The sequence below is a fragment of the Lasioglossum baleicum genome, chromosome 14 (assembly GCF_051020765.1).
Source record: "Lasioglossum baleicum chromosome 14, iyLasBale1, whole genome shotgun sequence".
NCBI lineage: Eukaryota > Metazoa > Arthropoda > Insecta > Hymenoptera > Halictidae > Lasioglossum > Lasioglossum baleicum.
Genome location: NC_134942.1, coordinates 11,022,957 through 11,049,523, shown reverse-complemented (window position 1 = coordinate 11,049,523; position 26,567 = coordinate 11,022,957). Strand labels below are relative to the sequence as shown.

The window sequence follows — 26,567 nt, the reverse complement described above, 5'->3', positions numbered from 1 at the left end:
TGTGCAGACACGATGCAATGCCCGGTGCAATAGAAGTTAATCGAAAAAAGTAGGCAAGAGAGAGACGGGAAACAATTGAAGATTGGCTCCGGCGTCGCGTCGAGACGCTTGCAATTAGCCGTTCGTCACACATGAGGGCACCGATGATGGTCTAGTCGCTAATTTCGTCTGACGTAATGGAAATGGCCCGACCAAATGATGGAATATAAAAAATGCTTAGGGTGCGGCAAATTATCATTTCCTATTATTTCATCGCGGGATCCGTCGCGAATTATCCGTTTTATTCTTAATCATTATTAGACTTCTCCAATTTTTCAAGACAAATTAAGAAAGTAGAATGAAATAAAATTCTATTTTCAATGGAAACAGTCTTTGTAGATCGGAAACAAATAAAAATTGTACAAAATTCTGTCGAATTTTATATTCCATTCTGTTTTCAAGATTTTTATAAGCCACAAATGCTTTAAACAAAAGTTTTTTACCTGGACTTCAATAAACTGAAGCGAAATAGAAATTCATTTTTAACCGACTTCGAAAAAGGAGGAGGTTACTCAATTCGATCTGTATGTGCCTTTTTTCGCTTTTTTTTCTATGTATGTTCACCGATAACGCCGAGATGGATGGATCAATCAGAACGAAACCGTCTGCATTTTGTAGGTAATGTCTCCCACACAATTGACCCCGTGAAAACAAATTTTCGGTGTTCTACAAATTTTGCTCGTTCCACTAAAAAGTGTGAAATATGAAAATTAAACCGACTTCGAAAAAACGTACTAAAAAATGCACTAAAAAGTATAAAATAATTTCCATTTAATTTATGTGAATACACACGAACTTAAATACAATACAATCTTTTCGGAGGCGGCGCAAAATTGAAAATTTTCGACACCGGAAATTACGAAACCCTTAAATTCTTCTACATGCTTTCACATATTAATGTATCTTCTCTTCTCACCTACTGGTTTCCAAGTCCACCATATTCCAATGAAATCATAATCAGCAACATCTGTCATTGGGAAAATGTTCAATTTTTGCGCCGCCTCCGAAAAGATTGTATTGTATTTAAGTTCGTGTGTATATTCACATAAATTAAATGGAAATTATTTCATACTTTCTAGTGCATTCTTTAGTGCGTTTTTTCGAAGTCGGTTTAATTTTTTTATAAAATTTTTTATCATTGTTGTGTTTTTAGATTCTTCTAATGTTTCTACTGTTCTAAATTGCACCCACCCATTTTTGTCATAAATGCATTAAATCCGCATAATCATTATTGTCAGTCCACGGACCTTCAGCCAATCAGAATTGTCTGAATGATTTATTGAACGTTGTGAAACGCAAGTACCGTGTGCAACAAATGTATTGCATCTTGATTTGCCAATGATCCAGAAAATCACATTCCAATTCCTCGAAATGTTTGCCTCCAAGTATGCAAAGCATGTATCGTATCGCGGGTCGTCAATGACCCATCGGAGAATTTTTCCGCCGGGTTAAAGTTCCGCGTAAACAAATAATGGTACTTATTAACCGAGCCTAAAAAAATTCACATGTTAACTGTAAGTGGTCTTCATAGTTTATTCGAAAAGATCAGAGTTTATCGCGTCGATGATAGTTAGCTGCGAGCAAAAATCAAAGCATTTTGCCTAGCAACGAGGAAAAGTTTTCGCGTGCGTGTTCGGTTTCGATGAATAATTCGATGTGAAAAATATTAGGTTGGGAAAAAAGAAATCCATTATTTTTACGTGATCTCAAGCGGAGAAATGATGGATTTCTTTTTCCCCAACCTAATATATTACAGACTTTTCTAACGATTTCCACGGACAGGAATTCACAGATGAAGTTATTCGTTTCTTCATAGTAGTTACCAGTTAAGGTCTATTCCGTTCAGTTTGTTTTCTGGGTCAGTAGCGCTTCGGTTAAAGTATTCCATTAATACTTGTCTGTTGCAATTTGTTACAATTGTGGCAAACAATGCTTTCTCACAGCTCCGTACATCTTCATTTCTCAGCAATATTTATTTCGCATATTTTTGTTACAGAGCACTACCTATTTTGTGCTAATAAAACACGAAATTCTTACTGAAACCGTGATCACACCTAACTTTAAAATCGTATTATTAGAGTGTGACGACAATAAGGGAGGTAGGAACACTAAAATTGGCTAATCGATATTAATTAATGGAAATTTTATAAAACAAACTACGCGACAATTTCAAAGTGTTCTACGTGGAAGATGCGAACAGTGGCGCTACCTACCCGTAGCTCAGTGAGTCAGTAGTGCCCTGATGTAGGGGTTTGACACGTATGCTCTTCCCTTATTTCCGGATTTGTATAAATGTCAGTTAACCACTGGGAAGATATCGTTGTCTTTCATTTTTACACGATTTTATCGTGATCAGGTATGTCGAATTCGATCAACACCTATCGAACTACCATTATTACGAGTGACATACAAAACACACACCCGAGGTCAACATAACCTCAACGTCCATCAATTTCATAAATAAAACAGTCACATTATTGCATCTCTCGCTGTTGAACAGAGAGTTGTACGTCGAATAATTCTACCTTTCCTAATTGTCGTTTTAATTTTACAGTTCGTAGGAGAATATTTCTCTGGCAGATTGTGCATATGATTTGCGTATATTGCACTCTGTTCAACAGTGAGAAATAAAACAGCCACACTGTTCGATTTCTCGCTGCTGAACGGAGATTGACGTTTTAACTTTACAGTTCGTAAGAGAATACTTCCCCGGCAGATTGTACAGCGGTAGCAAACATGAGCACAGTTGCGGAGCAACCATGTTACACACTGATCAACATTCCAACGGACACGGAGCCACTGAACGAGCTCCAGTTGAAGCAGGACCTGGAGAAAGGTGATGTCCACACAAAGATCGATGCTCTCAAGAAGACGATTCACATGATCCTGAGCGGAGAACGTCTGCCGGGACTCCTGATGACTATTATCAGATTTGTCCTGCCTCTACAGGATCACACGATCAAGAAGCTTCTATTAATATTCTGGGAGATCGTTCCGAAAACCTCTCCCGATGGCAAGCTCCTTCAGGAGATGATTTTAGTCTGCGATGCTTATAGGAAGGACTTGCAGCATCCGAATGAATTCGTCAGGGGATCGACTCTCAGGTATTGATCCAGTACACGGATGCAGTACGAACAAGCATAAGAGTTTGGTATCTTTCAGATTCCTTTGTAAATTGAAAGAGCCGGAGCTTTTGGAACCACTGATGCCTGCGATTATCACTTGCTTGGAGCACAGACACTCCTACGTCAGACGCAATGCTGTGCTGGCTATTTTCACAATCTACAGGAACTTTGAGTTCCTTATTCCCGATGCCCCGGAACTAATAGCCAAATATTTAGAAGGAGAACAGGACATGTCGTGTAGGAGAAACGCATTTCTGATGCTGTTGCATGCTGATCAGAATAAGGCGCTGGCTTATCTGGCCGCTTGTTTGGACCAAGTGCCCAGCTTCGGTGATATATTGCAGCTGGTTATCGTTGAATTAATCTACAAGGTATGTGTATGCTTTAGAATGTTTTTTTACCTGGTTTGAACAAATATGTTTGTATTTACAGGTGTGTCTAGCAAATCCATCGGAAAGAGCACGTTTCATTAGATGCATTTATAGTTTACTAAACTCCCCGAGCGCTGCTGTGCGTTACGAAGCAGCCGGAACCTTGGTGACACTGTCTAACGCTCCGACAGCGATCAAAGCTGCAGCTTCCTGTTACATCGAGCTGGTTGTGAAAGAGAGCGACAACAACGTTAAGCTGATCGTGCTGGATCGTTTGATCGCGATGAAGGAGAGTCCTATTTACGAAAGGGTTCTTCAAGATCTAGTTATGGACGTGCTTAGAGTTCTAGGTATATATATATTTCGACAAGATAAAGAAACCGTGTTGCAATAGTTTTAGCATCGCTAAAAGTATTATCGCTTCAGGTTCGCCAGCTTTAGAAGTCAGAACAAAAACGTTAGCTCTGGCCATGGACTTGGTAACCACCCGCACGATAGAGGAGATGGTGCAGCTCCTGAAGAAGGAAGTATTAAGAACTGTTGGCGGGGAACACGAAGACGCCGGCAGATACAGGCAACTCCTCGTGCGAACGTTGCACGCCTGCTCCATCAAATTCTCGGACGTAGCGGCTACGGTGATTCCTGTGCTGACAGACTTCCTGTCGGAGAATAACGAAGCCGCGGCGACCGATGTCCTGGTGTTCGTCCGTGAAGCTATTCAGAGATTCGAGAATCTCAGACCGCTCATCGTCGAGAAGCTACTCGAAGTAAGTAACTCGGCTTCGGTATTCAAAATATTTGAACAGATTAGGATAACGCTAGGAAATACTTTCTCGTGCAGGTATTCCCACATATCAGATCGGTCAAGGTACACAGAGCGGCTCTATGGATTTTGGGCGAGTACGCAACAACAAAGGAAGACATCGAAGCCTTCATGAGTCGCATACGAGCTGCCCTAGGCGAATTACCATTACTAGAGACAGAGAATAAGCGTCAAGCTGGAGAGAAGTCTGAAGATGGAACCACTCCAACTGCTCCAGCACAGTTGGTCACGTCGGACGGAACTTACGCGAGCCAGAGTGCATTCAGCGCTGCATCTACCAGTATGTACCTTCTCAAACTCCTTGCAGTTTGCATTAGACCGTGGATTTTTACATTTGGTTTACAGGCAACAAAGAAGAGAAACGTCCAGCACTGGTCCAGTACATGATGGACGGTGACTTCTTCATCGGCGCGTCCTTAGCCACAACCTTAGCCAAGCTAGCGCTTCGCTACAAGGGCCTCGAGGACGATGTCCAGAAGAGCAACCGCATGCAAGCCGAGTCGATGTTGATAATGACCAGCGTGTTGCAATTAGGTCGCTCAGGTTTGCCCACGAAGGCAATGACACACGACGACGCTGAACGGTTGTCTCTGTGCTTGAGATCTCTAGCCTGTCCCACGCCGCTTGTTCAAAAGGTGTTTACCGAGGGCTGTCGCGAAGCTCTCGGCAGAATGTTGACGGCTAAAGTGGAGGAGGATTCGCAGAATCAGAAGGTATGCGATACAGCAACCTCATAGAATTAATAAAGCGTTCAACCAGTCGACTTTCCGATTTCCGCAGGCTAAAGAGAAGCCAGGCAGCACAGTCCAGGTGGACGACGCCATACAGTTCCTGCAGCTGAGCCGTGGATCAGATCTAACCGGTGGAGCTGGAGACATGTTCGAGCAGAGTCTCAGCGCTGCTGTTGCCGGAAGACCTGGCGCTAGCGGAGATGCACCAGCTCCCAGTGCTTTAAGCAAGGTCACCCAGTTAACCGGCTTCTCGGATCCAGTTTACGCGGAAGCCCTGGTCCACGTTAATCAGTACGACATCGTCCTGGATGTATTAATTGTGAACCAGACCGAAGACACTCTTCAGAACTGCACTCTGGAGCTGGCGACGTTGGGCGATTTGAAACTTGTCGAGAGGCCGCAGCCCATTGTGCTCGCGCCGAGGGACTTTGCTAGCATCAAGGCCAACGTGAAGGTGGCCTCCACGGAGAACGGAATCATTTTTGGAAATATAGGTGCCTTCACTTGTCTTCACGCTTTTAACACTAGTACATACTAGGTTTGCGGGACCCGTCAAAATGACGGATGCTAATATTCTTAATTTGCGATTACTAAGATTGTAAAGATGCTTCCCTGAGGAATTATTTACCAAATTCATTTCTTTCGGTATATATTATTGGAAAAATGGCCAAAAATATGGATAGACACATTCTTGGTATGTTTATAAAATAATGTGAAATAGTTATTTCTAGAGTTTCGTAAACCTAGTGTTAAGATTATTGAAATTATGAAGACGCATCCATGAGGAGTTATTCAACAAATTTATTTCCAGTTTACGATGTGTCCGGCGCTGGATCCGACAGGAGCGTGGTAGTCCTGAACGACATACATATCGACATCATGGACTACATAGTCCCGGCAACGTGCACCGATGCAGAGTTCCGGCAAATGTGGGCGGAGTTCGAGTGGGAGAACAAGGTGTCTGTAAATACCACGTTGTCGGACCTGAGAGAGTATCTTGCCCATCTACTGAAGTCGACGAACATGCGTTGTCTCACCCCGGAAAAGGTACTGTATCTGGTTCATGTGATATGTGTGCAACTATGTACAATCTTTGAATGTTTGAATGTTTCAGGCACTTTCTGGTCAGTGCGGTTTCATGGCTGCGAACATGTACGCGAAGTCGATATTCGGCGAGGACGCATTAGCGAACATGTCCATCGAGAAACCACTGAACAAGCCAGACGCTCCTGTGGTCGGCCATATTCGCATCAGAGCGAAGAGCCAAGGAATGGCGTTATCGTTAGGGGATAAAATCAATTCCACACAAAAGGGACCGCAGAGCAAGGTCGTGCAAGCTGCTTAAAGCACGTAGTCTTTTTAATCGAACTCGTCGATCCACAGTATTCGAATTATTACGGAAGAAACCGCAATTGGACTTTTCAGTATCGCGAATGGCAGCGGTCTATCCCCCATTTGTCTCTTTGTCAATTCCACCACTTCGATTCTTCTTAATTAGACGCTGACGCATGTTTTATACAAAACGTACACGCCCGCGCCCGTATTCAGTTTTAGCGCCGTTGTTGTTTGTTTCTTTCTGTACCGACTGCACCGTCGAGCGACAATACACACCTTCAGTATCTACCAGCGGAGAAAAATATACATACACGATACTTTTAGCTGTAAGTCTGGATTTCGTTTGATCGAAACTGGTTTATTTGGTACATATTTTTTAAGAAATAAAGAACGAACACACTACTGCCCTTTACATGCCCATTCATTAGCGAAAGACAAAGATGTTTCAGAGCTCGGTGTCCGTCGTTTCTAATTCTGTATTCGAATTCCCGGCCGTAGAAAAGTTAACACGGTTTCGACACGATGTTCGAGACATGTTTCGTCCGTTTAATCCTTAAGTGGACTTTACCGAATTCGAGATCAATTTTTACTCGCAGTGAGTTTATAAATTTTCACTTATATTAATACATGAGTAATAATTATAAGAGTTGCATGGTCCACTGAAGGGTTGAAGAATAATTACGCGATTCCATGCTTCACAACCAGCCGCCTTTTCGAGGTGATATAGCTTTCGACGATTGGGGCGATTTCGACTCAGTGTTCACGAGTCTTTCTTTATCTCGCGACGTGACGTGTCTGTTGGGACTTAAACTTGTCTTCAATCGTGATTTGTTTAGTTTACAGTCTGACGCTGGTAATGCAGTGTCTGCGATAATGTTGGTCTCTTTTGTAGATCGAGGAGAGGGCACTGTCGATGCATCTGCGAAGAGAAACGCATTTCTTAATGATAACGACAATTTTCATTGTAAAACGTCGAATCATTTTCAAGTAATTGTAATTCATTAATTCATATTTGCAACCTAACTCGTCTATGTTACTCAATAACAATTCTTCTTAAAATAAGTGTTAAGTTTCCGTCTGATTAAAACAAATTATTGCATCTCTGTTGTGAAATAATTATGGAACTATTCCGCAGGTGTTTTTTTTATCTGATTCTTCTAGAGGTGAAAAATACTTAGACAAGCGTTCCGGGAAATTGATTTAACATTTCCGTCCCCCTACAAAAATAGAACATCAAATTACCAGTCGATTGTTGGCTGCCTGCCGTTTGGGAGTTCGCGGACTTCCTTTTGACGGCGTGCGTCGGCGTGCGTTGTGGTACAGCAGGTGCAAATTTAATGGGTTTCTCATCGACATAGTCCATCGATGCCGCGGGCTTCGGCTGTGAAAGAGAATACTCGCGAAAGTACTAACAGGCCAGCGACTTCTTAGAAAACATGCAGCGTTTATTAAAGGTTTCGCTAAAGGATTAAAAAGCATGCTAAACAATTCACATCTTCGAGTAGAACGTTCTCCAAATTTTACCTTAACATTCGTCGCAGCCAGGTCCGGCTGAAGCGTAATTTTCGGAGGCTTAGGATGCGAATTCTTCGAAGCTTCGTCGGTCTCTACAATATCCTGAAGGACATGCAGGATCGTGGAAGCAGTGCTCTCAGGCAGTTCGATAGGCGATGCAGGTGGCAAAGGACTCTTGTTAGATAGCCTCTGTGCCTCTTCCATTGCGATCTTCAAGTTCTTCTGACTCTGGAACGACGCTTTGCTGTTGCTTTTCCCGATCTGCGAGCTCCTCAGGGCGCTATTTACCACCTACAATTATAAATTCATTCGCTAAATAGGTAAAGACTAAATGTTTTCTTCATATTGATAGTTTACCTGGGACCAGCGGTTATTAGGCGTTTGCTGCACGACCTGTTTAGCAATCCTCTTCCACCTTGCGACGTTATCCTCGCCTTCTATCGGCGGCTGAAGTTTCTCTTCGTCTTCGATGTCGATCGATCCTTGCACCTGCGGTGCCACATGGAAATCCTTCATCAGCCTTCTTTCCCAGACCTTCATCCTCTTTCCTAGAACAGCTGGTTCACACAATTGTGATACACAATTCAGTTACATTCAGATAAACAGTTGGTTGATTTGATACACACGAATGGTTCGATAGTCATTGAAAAACCGTTTTAACCATCTTAATCGGCTAGGCCCTTTCTCACATAAATAGTCAACTCTTCTCACTTCTTTCTTTGGTATCAGCGCCAGCAATGTCCATGCCATTCTTTCTGAGTATCTCCAGCAATTCGCACCTCCAGGAGGACAAGTCCGATTTGAGTTCGTGCACGTCGTCCTCTGTGACCGGGTCCATTTCATGTTCGGAGTGAGCATGAACCACGTACCGCCATATCAGTGCTCTCATCACAGTGCTATACCTATCGCCAACAGACAAACAAGCTCACTATAAAGGACATCGTTAAACCCGGCTCCAGAGGTCGCCGGACCATCCTGGACGCCATAAAACGTGTTCGGAAATAGGCCATTACTTGTTGGAATCGTTCGCACGCATGCGATCGCTGTTCTCCCGGCTGATCTTCTTCTTCTGGACACCGCAAAGTCGCAAAAGTAGTTTTGGCGGCGGAAGAATGTTGAACGGCGGAGGAAGCGTGCCACCTTCTTCGAAGTAGCTCATCCACAGCTTCGTTCTCGCGAATTTCCACTCGGTGTCTGCTCGTTCCTGCATGGAATATTCGAGGAAAACGTTCAGTATTTTCAGGTTAATTTTTAGGAAAATAGCACAGACAGCCCACTCGCCTCAATCATGGCGTAGCTGTTGCTCATCATAGCAATCAAGAGATTCAGGAGAACGATCACGTTGATCACGGAGTACGAGCCGAACATCAACAAGCCCCAAAATCGAGTGTAGCTCTTGATCCCTATAATTAAATGACTGAAAAATCCCTTACAAACATCATTAAGAGGTCTTACCTGTAAGTTCAAAGCTTTCTATCCCGATTCCACCGAAACTGGCCCAGAACAGACTCTGACAGGATTCGAATAGATTGCTGAACCTGCAAAAATTGTCGGTAGATTATATCTAATATGCCAAATACGGCGAAGCTTTCTGAAAGAAATCGTTCTACCTTCTCCATCTCAAGCAAGGTTCACTGGCAGCGTCCCAGGAAGGATCTCCGAAGCTGATGTAGCATTTTCGTCTTTCCAATTCGGCGAAGTACCACAGCAGTTGGTTCAATCCGCAAGCGAAAGCGAATAGTACCAGGGTGTAGATGAAGAAGAACTTGATGATATCAATCACCATTCTACCTAAAGATATCTGCAAGAAGAATTATCAATATTTCCAAGAGTTTTTCTATAAAATTATTGAACGTACCTGAAGAGGACCCAGATGAGGATTGATACTGAACAAATGGATCAACTTCAAAGCGCTGAAGACGTTAGCAGCTGCGAAAAGTCCTTCGGCGATCAGCTGAGGATCGAAATCGCTCCAATTTTCTCTGGGAATCACAGCAGCCATGGAATCCTGTCTGATCTCGGCACTCTGTTGAACGTACGCAGCGATCCTGAGCACAGCAGTCGTGATGTAGAGGAAGTTCCTGGTGAAGTCGATGAAGTTCCACAAGTCGCGAAGATACGCGTTCAAGCCGTCCACGTAGGCCTTGAAAATTCAACAGGCTACAATGGTTCGGGCTCCGATATAATTAAAAACGAAGGTTGCCAGTACCTCTCTCATCTCCTGCCAAATAAATCCAAGAACGTACAAGATTACGATACCCTCTAGAAACGTCGGGGCTGCGCCTCTTTGCTTGGATAGCTCGGCTTCGAGGTTCCTCTTCGTCGATTCGCTGCTAAACAGTCGAACGACTTCCACCTCGGCGCGTTGCGACACCAACATTAAGATAACTGCAATAATCACTTAATAATCTCGCAGTCTCTTACCTTTTCTTACTCGCGTACAGTACAATATACAATATTTAGAATCTCAAAACTTGAAATTTAGTGTTTTCAAGCATAGCAAGTATTTAGTTTGCATTAAGGTAGTTATTTGTGATAATAAAACTTGAAGACTCACATAGAAAGAACAAGTAGGACGAGGCATGGATGAGGAACTTGACGAAAGGCTTGCGGACAAGTCGGCCATTTTTCGATTCAGGAGCCAGCAGGTACATAATGCAGTAGTACGGGAACATTATGGCTGTTTTCGCGAGGATTCCGCACCTTTGTCCCATAGTCATTCGTCGGAAACCGGGCAGACCGTCGTACCTATATCGAAAAACAGAATCAAAGTCGCTGTTTCATCGATTTCACTAGATCGTGTGCCCAATCTCTTCGGACGATAATACCCACAAATCGGTATACTCCCGAATTGAAACAAAGGCGCTTTCCGCGAAGCAGTTCCATTAAATGGAACAGCGGAAAGTTGGAACGAGTCTGTAACGAACTCACCAGATCGCAGCCAAGAGTTGCTGCACGTGGGAATGAGCGACGAAAGTTTTCTGCTTGTACTGTATAGCCAGCTCCAATCTGGCGAGCTGCTTATTGGACAGGTTGTTTTCGTCGTCGGGGTCGTAGTTCAGGATCGTGTTCAACTCGGTTGTGGCGCGCACTTGTTGCAGCAGGTCAACAGCAAATCTGATTAACAGTTATCTTGTTAGGCTTTAGTATGTTAAATTGATTTGTTTGGAAGGATAAGACCTAGATTATGGAAGACAAGCTGATTGCGAAGGACTAATTCGCTAATTTTTAATGAACTGATCATGTTAAATACCTTTCCACCTGTCGTCTGAGCTTCAAATACTCCGTTCTGCTTTCCGGTTCCGCGATGACCAGGTCTCGAAGCTCCCAACTCAGTTGAAAAGCTGTCAACAATGGATCTGGCGAGCTCAGAGCTATGAGACTTGGGCTAGCCAGGGCTTTGTACTCCGAAATTCTGGTGGACGATAATCTTAGAGGATCGCCTAAACGAAAAGTGATCAAATAGTCTCGGCAGAAGAGATTTTACAATTAAATTCTAAGGAAGTCCAACCTGTAGTCGATTTTAAACAATCAGCACACCCGCATCTGATGTCGTGAGGCATTGGCAAAGTGGCTCCGCGATCCAGAAGAAGCTTCAGGATCTCGTAGTTGTTCCGTTGCGCTGCCAGGATCAACGGTGTTATTTCTGGCGGATACCTTGCCGACGCTGGATCGATCTTCTGCCAACTGTGCTTGATCTCATTGTCTATTAGCCGAAGATACCGAAATCATTTCTAGAGTCTGGGTTTTCAAGGCAATTCGAGAAGTAAGATTTGATCATCCGCATTTTTCTGTCCACTCTGGGGACCCGACGCGGCGATACGTACTCTTGTTCGCAGCCTCGGCAGTCAGAAGTTCCTCGTGCTCTAACAGCAACTCGACAGCTTCCACGAACTCCTGATCGATCGCGTGAAGCAGCGCGTCCTTCGTCTCAACACCCATCACCACGAGTAGCTCGACCATTTCCAGATTCTCCGCCTCGATCGAAAGTGACAGCGCTCCTCGACCCAGGCTGTCCAGACAATTTATGTCCAGCGGTTTTCCCTACAAATCGAATTGCTCATTTTCTATTCAGCACAGACGGGAATCATCTTATCGGTCGTGACACTATTCCTAGACTCTTTGAAATGATTTTGGAACATTGAAACTCACATTGACACCGCCTCGATGAGCAGCCTGGACGAATCTCTTCACATTAGCCAGGTCTCCTCTTTCCACAGCTAGAAGATACTTCTTCTCTTCAAGATTTAAAGGCTTGGGCAGATTGAGGACATATGATTCTCCCTGGTTGGAGCCAGCCTCTACCTCCTTCTCGGACTTCTGGCAACCCATTTTGAAGCATGAATTCGATTCTAGTTCGCTGGTGTTTCGAAGAAGCGACAGAGGAACGTTAACTGTTGGAGCACATAGATTTTCGAAGATCTTGTCAGTATGTCTCGTTCACACTGTCGTTAGATACACGCAGACACACAACCGATCAGCTGACTCGAGTTCAAACGTTCTTGGAGCTCGAAGAGCAACAGCGGTCTGCGGTTATTTCTTTTGGCTTATCACACGAACCGGAACACAGATCAACTTCGCAGATTCCGGTCTTCGTTGTCAGCGTGCCGAGAATCGTGGAAATCGTCGAGGAATCCTGCTAAAGGGGATGAGAGTGGTCATCGAACGACCACAGACGACGCGACGCGGACTTCCCAGCTAAACGAGACTCGGCCACCGGCCGCGCTTATATAGCGGATGATGGAAATCGAATTACGGGCATTAACCGAGACCCTGTTTATTTGCCCGCTCGTTTAAGGCGCTGTCCACACGCGGACTAATTTGCTTATCGATATCTCGTTAGCCACGCGACGCGCGACGGGTGAGGCTGGGACAACAGCCTCAGAGTGGTTCAGGTCGTTTTCCCTGTGTCCCCGTGGTCGGTTAGGGTAGAAATTCGAATCGAAAGGGTTCAGAGTCGATCTGGCAACAGTATGGAAAAATTATAACGAGTTTTTTGAAAATCGATCGGTTTCAGTATTTGTTGGAGGATAACGATGTCATTGGTCTTGTTTGGAGACGGTATGGCGTACTCTCAAGGTCGCGACAAGCCCGTAAACTAAGGGATATTATTATTGTTAATATTACCGATGGTAGATGCGAAACCTCAGACGCGTTGTAGCGAGGGTCGTAGTCGTATCACCACGTCTCGTGTACTTTGACGCGATTTCACCCTAAAGTAGACCCTAAACGTTATGATCCTGTTTGCACGACCAATTCCGAATTTTCTCACCCTCGCTGGACGAATGTAACCATATCGAGGAAATTACTCATTCAATTTTAATTGGTTTTTGGTTTGTACAATTGATACTTAGCTTAAGGGATCTTTGTTTATAAATATTATAAGTATGTCGAAACAAAAAAGAAATACATGACTTCGACCACTTTCATAATCATGGACTTTCTACTGGAATCGTACAATATAATTGAAATGGCGAATTAAGCATTAACATTTGTGTGTTGGTGTCCGATCGTATTTCATTTTACAGGTCGTCCGTAATCTCCGTCGGCGATGCGGTCGGTAAGTAAACATCAAGCTCGAGCAGAATGGGAGAGAGGATGAAGCCGCGGAGCAAACAGCTGGGCTCTCGCCTTCCTTTTTTTTTTGTTCTTTCCACATTACCTCCCTTGAACCGATTCCACCCCGTCCGACGAAACAGTTTAAGCCCTGGCTGAGAACATTTTAATACGGGGCCAGTTTAATGAATTTCACGGCTGTAGCTCCGCGGATTCTACGCCGTTGTTAATCGGCCTTAATACTGTTTGACCGCTTTGAGGTCTTTGCCGTGAAGACGTTGCGCGGTTTCTTCGACGATGGACTGACTGGGTCTTTCCGGAACATCATTACAGCGGAATTAGGGGAGGGGCTTGGATTTTATTGTTTGGCTGCGAGCGTTGATCACTTTTTATATAATATTATATTAAATGACTGCGTTGCAATCCTCAAGAATATTTATTCAACTTCGACGAAAGAAATATATACCACCTTTTCCACCATCACCGTACACTCCGGGACAAAAAGACAGCACATCATCTATTTTCCCTCATTTGATACATTAAACTGTCATTAAACTCAACATATCCTAACATGCCTGTACGTACAATGTACTGAATATCATCCACCATATTTACTTCAATAGAATTTTCGAAATGAAAACGTAAATATTGGGGCACACAAGCGGGAAAAAATGATAGCATAAATAGCAGTTTTACTGAAGTTACTGAAGAGCAAACATTCATTGCAGAACGTAATTGATAAAGTGGGTACTAGCTACTTTCGTGCTTATTTAATAAAACAACATACTAAAGTGTTAAGAATGGGTCGTGGAGGAAAACTAAGTGTATGTGAAGTACATACGATACTGAAGGTAAAGGAAGAACAAGATTGAATTACACAAATATCAAAAATTGTAAATAGATGCCGAAAAGTTATTACGAGCTTATTAATAAAATCCTGAAAATTACGGGAAAAAGCAGAGTTCTGGGCGTACACAAAGTTTAACTGCCCGTGAAAAACGTGCAACATTGAGAACTGAAATCAAAATCAACAAATCGCTGAAAATGTTGGCGTAAAAACTAACGGAAAGAATGTACGTTGCGTTTTTACAAAAATGCAAGCACTTAGCGCGAAGAGAATTGCAGAAAAAACCTTGGTCAAAGAAAGAGCATAAAGCGTTCCGCTTACAATTTGCCGAAAAGCATATAAATATGAGGACAAAGCGGCGAAAAGTCGTATTTACTGACGAGAAAAGATTTAATTTGGATGGTCCAAACGACGTAGGCTATTACTATCATAATTTGAATGAAGAACAGCAATTTTAAAGCCGTCGCCAAATGGGAAGCGGTTGTGTGATAATTTGGGCCGATATTGGATATTGAGGTAAAACAAAAATCTTATAAAAGGACGAATGAATAGTGAACGGTATATTGAAATGATAAATGAACAACTAAACACTTATGCTGTAAGAATTGCTGCAAATAAACACATTTTACAACAAGATAATGTCGCAGTCCACGCGGCGATAGCGGTCAAGAAATACTTTTCTTCAAAAATTATTCGTGTTTAGGAGTGGCCAGCAAGATCTCCAACCTCAACATTATTGAAAATTGTTGGGGACATCTTGTCAGAGCTGTGTACCAAAATGGCAGACAATTCCAAAATATGAACGATTTAAAGTAGAGCATTTTGGACGAATGGGAGAATATTAGACAAAACAGTATTAAAAAATTGTATAAATGTTTACCAAACCGAATGATTAAAGTCGTTAGCTGTAAAGGGGGGGTCCTGCAAAATATTGAGCATTGATTTGTATCGATTAATTCTGTTATATTCTTTCGTTAAGTGTGCTATCATTTTGTACCTCTATATTTCGTTAATGATTCTACTTCATTCAATAAAAATAGATAAGTTAATGAAGCCTCGTTTCATTTCATTCATATACGTTAAGAAATATGTGTATAAAAACCTTGAATTTCTAGTTGACATTAATTTCAAAGTGTGCTATCTTTTCGTCCCGGAGTGTAGAAACAACACGGAGGAAGAAGCGTCAAAGACGAAGAAAACTTTGAAAACCGACGGAACGAGTGGATAGAAATGTTGGAAAGGCAACAGATACGATTAAAGTTACAGGATGTTCGATTAACAGAGGAAACGTTATTCTTCGTTCACGCGTAACCAATCAAACATTACATTAAACTTCTACCTCTGTATCTATTACTTTTAATTTTACACTTTCCTCTGATAACATATCGAATTCCTCGATGAATGGTATCGATCTAAAACAGATGCTTTGGAAGGAACATTTGGAAACGATGCTTCGCCGAGCAGAAAAAAGATGCTAGTTCAAATCCACGAGAAGAAGACGTGTTTGGTCGAGTAAATATTAATATTGCCCGAGCAAAGAGCGGATCGAGTGAAAGTGGAAGCGTCCGTGACAGCTGAAACGCAAAGAAGCGTCCTTTTCCGCTCTTCTTCTGATCGGTCGGAAGCGGAAACTTTCTTCGGGACAAAGGAAAAACGTGATCATCGGACACGGAGCGGAAAGAAAAGGAACTACGAAGCCGATAAATCTCCGCTGCGATCCTACGCGGTGTTCAGTGCCAAGTGTCGCGTCTTCTGCGAACTTCCGGTTATCTCGGAGTTCCTGAAATTCCTATAGTACGATTTAGTCAGTCAGTATGGCGTTGTTCAATATTGCTGCTCCGTTTCTTCTTCTGACGATTTTGTACGGTAACTCGGTTGCTGAGAGGGTGGAGAGGATACAGGACGACTTCCGGTTGACGAAGGACAGCGAGGTTGCTGCGAACGAGCACGCAGGTATTGAAACGCAAGCTTGTGAATCAAGAAATTCACCTAGTTTCTGATTTGAACACCGTTAAATGATTTGTGATTGGAGGTGCGTGGTCTTATCTGTAATTAATTGAAACAGATGGCGGCAAGCACGAAGAGAAAGGCGGTGGCATGGAACTACACGAGGACCATGAAGACGTGAAGGAAGAGAAGGGCGATAAGGTATAATTGTGTAATTCAGAGTTGCGTTGAATTATAATCGAATTGCTTCACGAATTATAATCACAAAGTAATTCAATTAGAATAACTTGGAATCCTGGTCTCTTACTCAAATTACAATGTAATTCGATTTTACGATTGAAGTACAATTACAAAGTACAGTGCAATTAAAGAAAGAAATTAGTATCAGTGATGAACGTGGTATTATTCGCATTTAAAAAATGCTGGAGTATCAAATTGGACAGGATTTAGTATAATTTTTATTCATTATGGATCTATAAATGCTATTGTCAATGAAGATACGATTCGGTCCCATTTAAAAGTCTACAGAAATTGAAAATTGCATAAAAATTCGCAGTCTGACGATGTATTTAAATTAGCTCAACACTGATATAATTGTTACGCCGAAAATATTATGTGTAACCAGAGACCGTGACCATCTCTGAAGCGTATACGGTATAAAATACGAGATTCCTAGATTCGTCCACGTGCTCGTCATTGTCAAGATCCTCGACGACTCCTCGCCTTTTTACCGGCCGTAATATTAGTGTCCACGGCTGCCCGGGATTATTTATTATACGGTCGTTCTCCGCGAACGACATGCTTGCAGCTTGCGAACGACATTTCTTTCTTCGGCCGGGGACATATTCTTTGTAACGACACCGTGCCCCGTCGTTCTTCTTTCTCTGCTACACCATACAAACTCCACATATTGCTTTTCACTTTTATCCCGAGGGATAGAGGGGGGTGGAAAGGCTTGACCGGTGCAATTAATTCGTTTGCGAACTCGTTAATCGACCGGCGAGCCAGCTTTGAAATCGCGCAGTCCTCCAATATTTTCATGGAATTTCCCCCACCCCCGTTGTAAAGGGTAGGTTCCACGATAGCGATCCTCGCGAAATCATTAGCGAACCAGCGGACTCTTTGAAGCACGATATACAGGCTCCCGACGACTATTTCATGCTGATATGGAAATGCGCTGGCGAATGAACTGTGATTTTTGCGGAAACACGTATTTTCCCAGGTTCTTCTATGTCGGTGGAGGGTAAATAACAATTTAATTCTTTGAGTGTTTTAAACACACGAGAGTCCAGTTTTCTACAGTCGAGTGTTGAAAACGAATTTTTTAACACCCGTGAAGAACTGCAGAAGCATGTGATGGTAATTTGACAGATGGCATTTCTTTCGGTACAGGGTTATAAGGTCTTCCACGAGTTCGATAAGGGCGAGAAGGGTCACCACGACAAAGAGAATCATAAACAACAATACGACGAGAAGACGGGGGAGGAGGAGGAGAAACATGAAGAGGCCGATCATTACGATGAAAGTCATCACGGCGAGAAGGGCGAGAAAGCTGCGAAATTCGACGAAGAGGGGAAGCATCAAAAAGGATATAGCACCAAGGGAGAGCATAGTATTTCGAAAAAGGTTCGTTGACGATAAATATTATCTAGGTGCACGGCAGTGCACCTGCCAAGTTCTCGCGCTAGAGGCAGATAGAGATATGTAATTTCGTACACTTGTTAAATGCCTCAATATTGACAAAACATTAGTTGGTTCCGCGATATAGCATCTCAAAAATCGCTTTGTCACTGACTGACTGACTGACAGATTATCAAAACCTATTGGGTACTTCCCATTGACCTATAAGCTTGAAATTTGGTACATAGGTCCACCATAACAAACACTGAAAGGAATATAATTATTAAAGTTTGAAATTTTACAGCTTAAAGGGGTTGTATTGAAAGAAAAACATTACGATAGAACATAGCAGCATCACATACATAAGTATACGTTCTATTAGCTTCGATGTCGCAACAAATACTGATGGAAAAAACAATCGATCTAAGAAACTGCGGGGGGCAAACGGATCCGAGCGTCGCCGGCAGAGTGTTAATCTTCGATACATTGAATTTGAATTTTGTCTTGCAGATTAGAAAAGGATTTTTTTCTTTGATACCTACTTGATAATTGATGAAATTTCAACAAAAATTGATGAAACCCCAAGAAAAACATCCTGTAAATAGGAGCCATGTTCCTATGGCTGTAAAAAGTTGTGAGATCAAACAAAATACGGCCAAGTTCCTTAGCTTAGATTTAATACCTCTTGCAATACTGAAAAAGCGTTTGTAAAAATTAGTTTAAAAGAACGCTATTTAATTTTTAAAGGGTTACATGCATGGCTAAATTATTCAAACTTGGCCGTTACTTTTTAAACCAATGGCCATAGAAGGTGTTAGGTAGCGGCCAAGTCTGAATAATTTAGCCCTCCATGTAACTCTTTAAAAATTAAATAGCGTTCTTTTAAACTAATTTTTACAAACGCTTTTTTCAGTATTGCAAGAGGTATTTCTAAGCCAACGAACGTGGCCGTATTTCGTTTGATCTCACAACTTTTTACGGCCATAGGAACTTGGCTCCTGTTTACAGGATGTTTTTCTTGGGATAAATGTTTTCGGTAACTATTTGTGTGCTTTGAATCTAGCACGATCTTCATTTATTTTAGATCTACGAGTTTCCGCAGTCCAGTAATAACTTTTCGACTGATTTTCAAACATTCTTCTCTCCGGTCAGCCAGAGTTACGATGCACATCGCGCACAAACGATCGGATTAATCCGCGAACTAATTAATTACGACGTCGTTCAATTATCGTCGAGACCGTCCGCTTCGAGTCGCCCACGACCTTATCGAATCTGTCAACAGAGCAAGAGTTTCGAGTTCGCGTAAAACTTACGGGAACGCGGCTAGTTAATTTTCCTCGTATTGAACGATCAGAGTCACCTGTAATTAATATTGTAATTAAGGATTACACGGCTAATCGAAACCGTTTATCCTCGCTGTCGCAGGACGAGTACGAGAAGAAGCATGATTTTTATGACGAGTACCACGAGGACGGTGAGAACGAGAAGCACGGAGGATTTCATCATGAACACGAGGGGAAGAAAGGCGGTCATCAGAAGATGGGACATGTGGATTCTGGACATAAGGAGGTTTGTCAAGGGAAACGATAAATTTTCATAATTCCTCTCTTGAAATGATACAAATGGAACAAATCTTCCAGCATCATCACGGCAAGAAGAAGAAGCACCAAGAGGGTCGTCATCATCGGACACAGAAGGGTCGCAAGCTCGCCGAAGGCCATGACAGTCACCATCGTCATCAGAAGAAGCATGGCAACAAAGGAGGACATCAATCGGGGAAGAAATGGTTTGCTAGCAACGGGCATTAAATGTTTTTTTAAACAATTCAGGGACAAGAGAAGTTTCTTCTTACTCTTTCTTCTAGATGTATTTTTCGTAACATATATGTATCGTCTTCTAACTAATTCAAATACCACTGAAATCAAGTTCCACGCTTCCCAGTGACTCGGCTTTCCGATTAAACAATCAATTTTCTATTAAATCGCCGCGCCGACAAGGATCGAATTTCGTCGAAACGAAACGAAAAACTTAATTTCCCCCTCACGTGTTTTCCCGCCACGTGTAATTTCATGGGCTGAAAGGGGAGGCGGGGTCCTTTGCAGTCGGTTCTATCATTATTTAAAATGTTCACGTTGAATGTTACACCGATGTAATTACAACACTCTGATTCCCGACAAGGGAATCGCGTTACAAAGCGCGAAAAGAACGTGTTCGAACCACGGCTGACGACGATTTCTGGGAATAATGACGACATTGCACTGATAAGTCACTCCGTGAAATTGTAAGTGTAGCCATTTTTCATTTTGGACGGGGGAAAAATGGTAAATATTAATAATTCACGGATTAATGTATTCGCTGTTCATAATATTGATTGGTTGCCTGGCAAATTGGAATAGTTTCTTCATTTAAACAGTGATTCGAGCGTCGAAAGCGTTTTTAAAGTTCGGAAGTGGCCGTAACCTTTGATTACAGTGGTCGGCGTTTGGGTCTTCAATTAAATAGGTCGTATCAAGTGCATTTTCATCAAACCTCCGTTCTCTATAATCTCGTAGCATAATTGCATCGAGGTACTTATTTCAGACACGTTAATCTATTGTGGAAAGTAGCTTACTATCGAGTGAAATTGTGTCACTGTTAACGGGAAAAACATTTGCGGATCCTCGCAAGAACGTCGATCGATCTCGCTCTCGACGTCGCGCGTCGCGAACAATTAAATTGAAAGTGCTGCACCTTGCAAAACCGAAATATCAATTTATTTCTACAACACGACCACTTTTTAGCGATTCCAACTTTAGAGACGACTTAGACAAACTCTAGTTTCCATTGAACTGACGCGTCGCGTCGCGACAGTGGTCTGGAGACCACGTTTTCGTGGCCGAACTTTCATATATTGAAAAAATTCTTTTTCAATATAAATAAAAAGCTTGGAGCGCCCGCGAAGATTACGTCAATATAGTTTAGCGCTCCACGCTTTTATTTATAATCACTAATGCCTAAAAAAATTATTTTCTCCATTTTAGTGCATTTTAATATAAGCGTGATTTTCATAAAGATTTTTTTAATATATTTTTTACTTCATAAAATATTCTAACTGGTATCAAGACGAATCCAATGAATTATAATAACATAACATTAAACCTTGAAATAACGCTACGATAGTTTTGGCCACAAAAAGCGAGCTGCCGGACCACTGTGCGACGTCTGGCTTCCTCTCGCGCGAAGACTCGCAATTTCGCGAGTCGATATTCGCGCCATTCGCGGAGCATCGAGAGATCGCGACAATGGGACGTCTAGCGGACCGTAGCCAATTTTACGCCAACATTTTCACTTTTCACGGCGCATAGACAACCTCTCGAAGCGACAGCGCGACGAAAACGACTTCGCGCTTGATCACCCGGTGTGATCGCCACTCGTTTCGCAAGGTACCACGACATTGCCAAACTTCTCCAAGCTGTTCGCCAACTTCCGTGTATTGTCCTTAAAACGTGGGAGGAACGATCATTGACACCTCCGAGTTATGTCAGTAATTATTAGACTATGCTAGACAATTGCAGGCAGTAAGTTTCAAGAAAGTGGGAGCAAATAAAGTGTTATCTTCAGTGGTACTGGCCTTTATATAGATCTAAAATAAATCAAAAACGTATTCACAATTCTGTAGAATATTATATTCTAGCATATTTTGTGATAATTTTTAGAAGCCATAAATGCATAAAGATCCGCTGTTTAGTATTTACTAGACTGCGGATTTTATGCATTTACGACAAAAATGGGTACGTACAATCGGAAACAGTGGACGTGTTAAAAATATTCAAGCACATCGATGTATCAATTTCAGCTCAATAGGATCATTAAAAGTAAAAATCAATTTTTATTTGGCTCCTGTGTCCTGCAATCAATGCAAACATTTTTCACTTTGCATAAAGATCCGCTGTCTAGTAATTACAGAGTCGAAAAAATTGTCCAATTTGCTGCTAAAAATTTCATTCATGAATAGTTAAAGATAAGTTCAAGGGGGCCTGGCGCACAAGGCCGTACAGGCAGATTTCAAGATAGTGCGAACAAATAAAGTGTTATCTTCAGTGGTACTAGCCTTTATATCAAAATCGTATTCAATTCTGTAGAATTTTATATTCTAACATATTTTGTGAAAATTTTTAGAAGCCATAAATGCATAAAGATCCGCAGTTGAGTAATTACTAGACTGCGGATTTTATGCAATTACGACAAAAATGGGTACGTACAATTGAAAACAGTGGACGTGTTAAAAATATTCAAGCACATCAATGTATCAATTTCAGCTCAATAGGATCATTAAAAGTAAAAATCAATTTTTATTTGGCTCCTGTGTCCTGCAATCAATGCAAACATTTTTCACTTTGCATAAAGATCCGCTGTCTAGTAATTACAGAGTTGAAAAAATTGTCCAATGTGCTGCTAAAAATTTCATTCATGAATAGTTTAAAGATAAGTTCAAGGGGAGCTGGTGCACAAGGCCGTGCAGCCATGAACCGAATAAAATGTCTAGGATGAGCCGAAGATTGCGCCGAGAGATAGTTAAGGTAGCCTGTTCGCAGGGGTAATATCGCTTCCCGTAGGAGGAAAAATGTCAGAATGGTTTTTTCGTGACGCGAGCCGTGGCGAATCTACTTCCCTGTGTCGACAAATTAATCGGTTCAACTAATCCGAGCACGCGTCCTTTTTTACTCTTACGTTTAACCACCCACGCGTTCTTCGTTACCGCCCACACCCCGTGAACCACCTCGCATTCCACAATTTCGAATCGATTTTCGCTACTCGGCCAAACAACGGCAATTGGCCCGTTCATCCCCGGCGTTTGAAGCGTTCCAAGCCTTTTGATCTCTGGTCTTGACACGCTACAGGTGGTTCAAAACTTGTCGGCCAGTGGAAATCGCTTTTCAACTTTCTGTTCGGTTTAGCGCGATATTTGCCGATGTTTATTGCTCTTCGATACAGCTAGAAAAGTTCCAACATTTCGAAACAATTTCTCCGAAGCATTGCTCCACATGTTTCCTCTGATGAAGAAATTGGTTGGGTGAAATATAAAACAGTAATAGATTTAAAAAATACAAGAATGATGCTGTTAATATAAAAGAAGTCGTTAAGGGATGAAATCAATTTTTATGTTATTCCTGGTGCCCACAATTAATGCAGAACATTTTCATTTTGCATAAACAATGCAGACAGCAAACAGCAGACTATCTAAACGCTTACATCGCCGAACAACAAAACAATGTAATAAATCAGGATCCGATGATGGAAATATAAAATCAACTTCTGAGTTGATAATAATCGAGATCACCTAACAGATTGCCAGTAATTTATTTCATTTTATCGCTCGGCCGGATTGCTTTTATCCCACAGGATCCTCCGCGCAGTGTATCAATGTTCCATTCCAATTTGCAAATAATTGATGCCTGTAATCGTGTACACGCGCAAACAAAAACAACGATCCGACCGTAACGTCGATCGTTTGATTACAATCGCGGATGGAATTCATTAATAATTCGGAACCAGGCGAGATTATTTGTCGTGCTGTATGCGGCACGTGGACGAGAGAGAGCCACGGTGTTAATCGGAATTAATATTGTTACGTTAACATTGTAAAACTCCAACAGAGAGACCGGAGATGAGGAAGAAGTCCGAAGTGGAACAATCATTTGCCGCGAGCGTAATCGGGCGTGATCACTATGCTCCGGTTGCAAAAGCTTTCTTTGCGTTGTTTCCAACTATGCAATATCACTGCGACGATCCAGCCGGAGAAATGCTGCGAGACAAAATTGCACACTAACACGTGGACCTCTCTTGCGAAACAAAAATAATCACCAAAAAACGCCACACATATTCGAATTTCGTAAAACTTTCATTCGCCAACAAAATCCCCATATTTTCTTGCTGGTATAGAATACGTTACGTAAACTGTTCGCTCTGGAAGCCCGAGAAAACATTGTGATACATTTAATTCCGACAAGAACCGAATACCTGCTTGATGGTTCTTGTCCGCGTCTTGCGGCTAACTAGCTCGCTCGGGCGCTGTTCTAATTACGAGCCGGCGAATTCGCCTATTCTAACAGGGTAGAAAGTCTGGTCACACGGTTCTCAAGTTTTTCGGCAATTCGATTTTCTCGAGAACCGTCGAATCTTGTTGCACCGACGACGAGTTCTTTCGTCGTCGAAACCGCACGTTACGATCGGTAAAAGGATCGATCCGATATGTCGTTCCTCGTTTCGCGATTTCACGCGCGAAAAGACGGGAACGGTGTTGCGCAAGATCCACAATCGTAAAACGAGATTTCCCGTGTTCCACGCCGGATTATGCGACCGACGGATTGCACGCTGCAAATGCAAGCTCCATATTTTTTTCCCCGCGACTTGTTGCAAAACTGAGATATTTTTTCCCGTAACTAATAAAAGCTGCCGGATGTTCCTATTAAAAAGTTTATTCGCCGCCAACGGAAATGGCGAGGTCGCTAACAAGGTACGCCTCGACACGATATATCCGATGTTTTTTCTTTTTTTTTTTTGAAGTCAGAGATTATTCTCGATTAAAGTTGCCGATAATAATTGCTTTGTTACAAAGCTGACGCGCGAAACCGTTCGCGAAAGGTGGAATAACAAAGTTCTAGTTTTCATTTGCGAACATCTTTGCAAAGATTCAAATTATGTTTAATTTTCGAATGGTCGATCTTTCCCTGCGATTTGCAGTAGAATTTCAGTTTATATTGATCGTTCCATCCACGGTAATGTGGTTGCGATTTTAATTAAAATCGTACGATAAAGGAATGAATATGTAATCGTCAACCATTGGATGGAGGGATTCGCATTTTGACCCAGAATTGCGAATGTTGGACCCAAATTCTTTGGTGTGCAGTTCAAATCATTACGTCGCACAGTGCGCCGAACCATTGACAAAAATCGAAAAAGTCACTGCTTCATATCGATTTAAAACTATGTTCATACTATGTCAAAATGTCCAAATAAATCATTTTTTTTTTTAAATTCAAAAAATTCATTAGGAAATTAGTTACAAGCGAATCTGTAAGCGAATTTTAGGAAGATCAAGATCGTTTTGGCTAATTGTAATTCATCTTCAAAAATTTTGTAATACTTATATACAATATAATAATTAACTTGAAATGAAACTATTCAGTTTTATTGTGGTTTCCCTAAACTTTAGAAGCGGATAAAAAAAAGTGACTCCAAGTAACTCTGGCATTGTGATTGTGTCGTATTAGTATGATAAGATGGTATATTTTGATATTATATAAGTTAGAATTGCTACTACTCCCAAACATCAGAGTTATTTAACAAAATATGTAGCAAGAACTGTTCAGCAGGCGAGTACGCGGATATCCACTTGTAGAAATATGAGATTTGACTGTGGTTATTGAATAAATAAAAGAATTTTGATGTTACATTAATTACAGACACGATTAAATAAATAAAAATTAATGTCCTAATAATCATTGATAATATAATCATTGACAAAAAGGTAACACCCTCCGATCTAGCTGATTTTTTAATATGTTGTCCAGGTCATCGCTCCGAATAATGTTGTAAATGTTTTACTCAGCGGTAGTTGTTTATAAAAACGTTATTAAAAAAAGGTAATCTATTTTTTACAGTTACTCGCAAAAATATTCGGACGCCCTAAAGACGACGATAACTTTTTTAATATTGTACTATACGATTTGAACTTTTTTGGGAAGCTAGAGCAATTAGTTTACTACAGGATGAGAAATTTTTTTTTCAACAACAGCTATACTGATCGGAATTGTAGAAAAAATTCTAAAAGTTGCATTTTTCAACTTCTTTATGTGGGCCTATACTGAAAATTTAACAAATACGTTTTGCAGATCTGTGTCAATTGAACATGAAAATTTCGTCAAAATCGGCCGACGTTGCAATGAGCTACAAACGTTTAAAGATGGTAAAAATTGCAGATTTTCACGATTTTCGGCCTACATCGAAGGATTCTTACATCTTTCAATGCCTGTCGTTTTTTCTTGCACCAACCGATTCTGACGAAATTTTCAGAATATGTTCAATTCACACAGATCTACAAAACGTATTCGATAAATTTTCAATATAGGCCCACATAAAGAAGTTGTATAATGCAACTTCTAGTATTTCTTCTACAATTCCGATCAGTTGCTATTTATGAAAAAAATTTAATTTAAAACGAAGTTTCAGTTTCGGAAGAACTGAACTGCGAATTCATCTACTGAAAACCACCAATAAAACAAAATTTTGTTTATAAATATCGTTTTTCAATGTTTCAATAAATGACTATATTTATAATAATATCATATTGAGATTGCTTTCAATATAAATAAAAAAACCCACTTTCTTTTATGTCTCTATCATAAACAGAACAAAAGCTATTGTCAATTAAAAAATATGTAAATTAATTCAATCGAGCCACCGTCTGTTGCGAAACTGATCGCGAGAAAATGTATTTGCGCAATGATCACCATTGTGAGGTGATTTCGGGATGCTTTGTGATTCGGCGATCGATCAGGCCGAGCGGCGCGGCGATCTTGTGCAACCAATGGAGAAAGGAGGAAGCAGGTCCTGGATCATACCGACCGACGTTGGATCAACTTGAGCGGCTTGGATCGAGATCGAGTCTCCTAATCG

The 26,567-nt window shown here is 41.6% G+C and overlaps 3 protein-coding genes across 5 annotated transcripts; 2 read left to right on the top strand and 1 right to left on the bottom strand.

The window, feature by feature from the left end:
* The first annotated feature begins 2,237 nt into the window (after positions 1-2,237).
* Betacop (coatomer subunit beta) lies at positions 2,238-6,826 on the top strand. 3 transcript variants are annotated; one of them, XM_076437856.1, is made up of 10 exons: positions 2,238-2,395; positions 2,730-3,143; positions 3,202-3,535; positions 3,597-3,885; positions 3,962-4,302; positions 4,377-4,638; positions 4,704-5,071; positions 5,139-5,583; positions 5,901-6,136; positions 6,204-6,826. In XM_076437856.1, the coding sequence occupies exons 2-10, from the start codon at positions 2,776-2,778 to the stop codon at positions 6,432-6,434; spliced, it is 2,874 nt and encodes a 957-aa protein (XP_076293971.1). In that variant the 5' UTR covers positions 2,238-2,395; positions 2,730-2,775; the 3' UTR covers positions 6,435-6,826. The 3 variants fall into 3 exon arrangements, with proteins under 3 accessions (XP_076293971.1, XP_076293968.1, XP_076293969.1); XM_076437853.1 differs by having other exon boundaries at positions 5,118-5,583; XM_076437854.1 differs by having other exon boundaries at positions 2,251-2,395; positions 2,756-3,143; positions 5,118-5,583.
* A 293-nt stretch (positions 6,827-7,119) lies between these two features.
* Positions 7,120-12,624, bottom strand: Trpl (transient receptor potential-like). Its single transcript, XM_076437852.1, has 17 exons — positions 12,092-12,624; positions 11,767-11,983; positions 11,451-11,645; positions 11,193-11,382; positions 10,871-11,056; positions 10,497-10,687; positions 10,149-10,327; positions 9,798-10,082; positions 9,550-9,740; positions 9,395-9,477; positions 9,221-9,342; positions 8,953-9,143; positions 8,651-8,841; positions 8,297-8,496; positions 7,949-8,230; positions 7,667-7,805; positions 7,120-7,343 (listed from the first exon to the last, which is right to left on the bottom strand). The coding sequence occupies exons 1-17, from the start codon at positions 12,269-12,271 to the stop codon at positions 7,120-7,122; spliced, it is 3,246 nt and encodes a 1,081-aa protein (XP_076293967.1). The 5' UTR covers positions 12,272-12,624.
* Positions 7,640-19,841, top strand: LOC143215593 (uncharacterized). The gene is made up of 5 exons (XM_076437857.1): positions 7,640-16,295; positions 16,408-16,490; positions 17,682-17,915; positions 19,335-19,478; positions 19,550-19,841. Exons 1-5 carry the CDS (start codon positions 16,157-16,159, stop codon positions 19,715-19,717), a joined length of 768 nt encoding a protein of 255 aa, XP_076293972.1. The 5' UTR covers positions 7,640-16,156; the 3' UTR covers positions 19,718-19,841.
* The last annotated feature ends 6,726 nt before the right edge of the window (positions 19,842-26,567 follow it).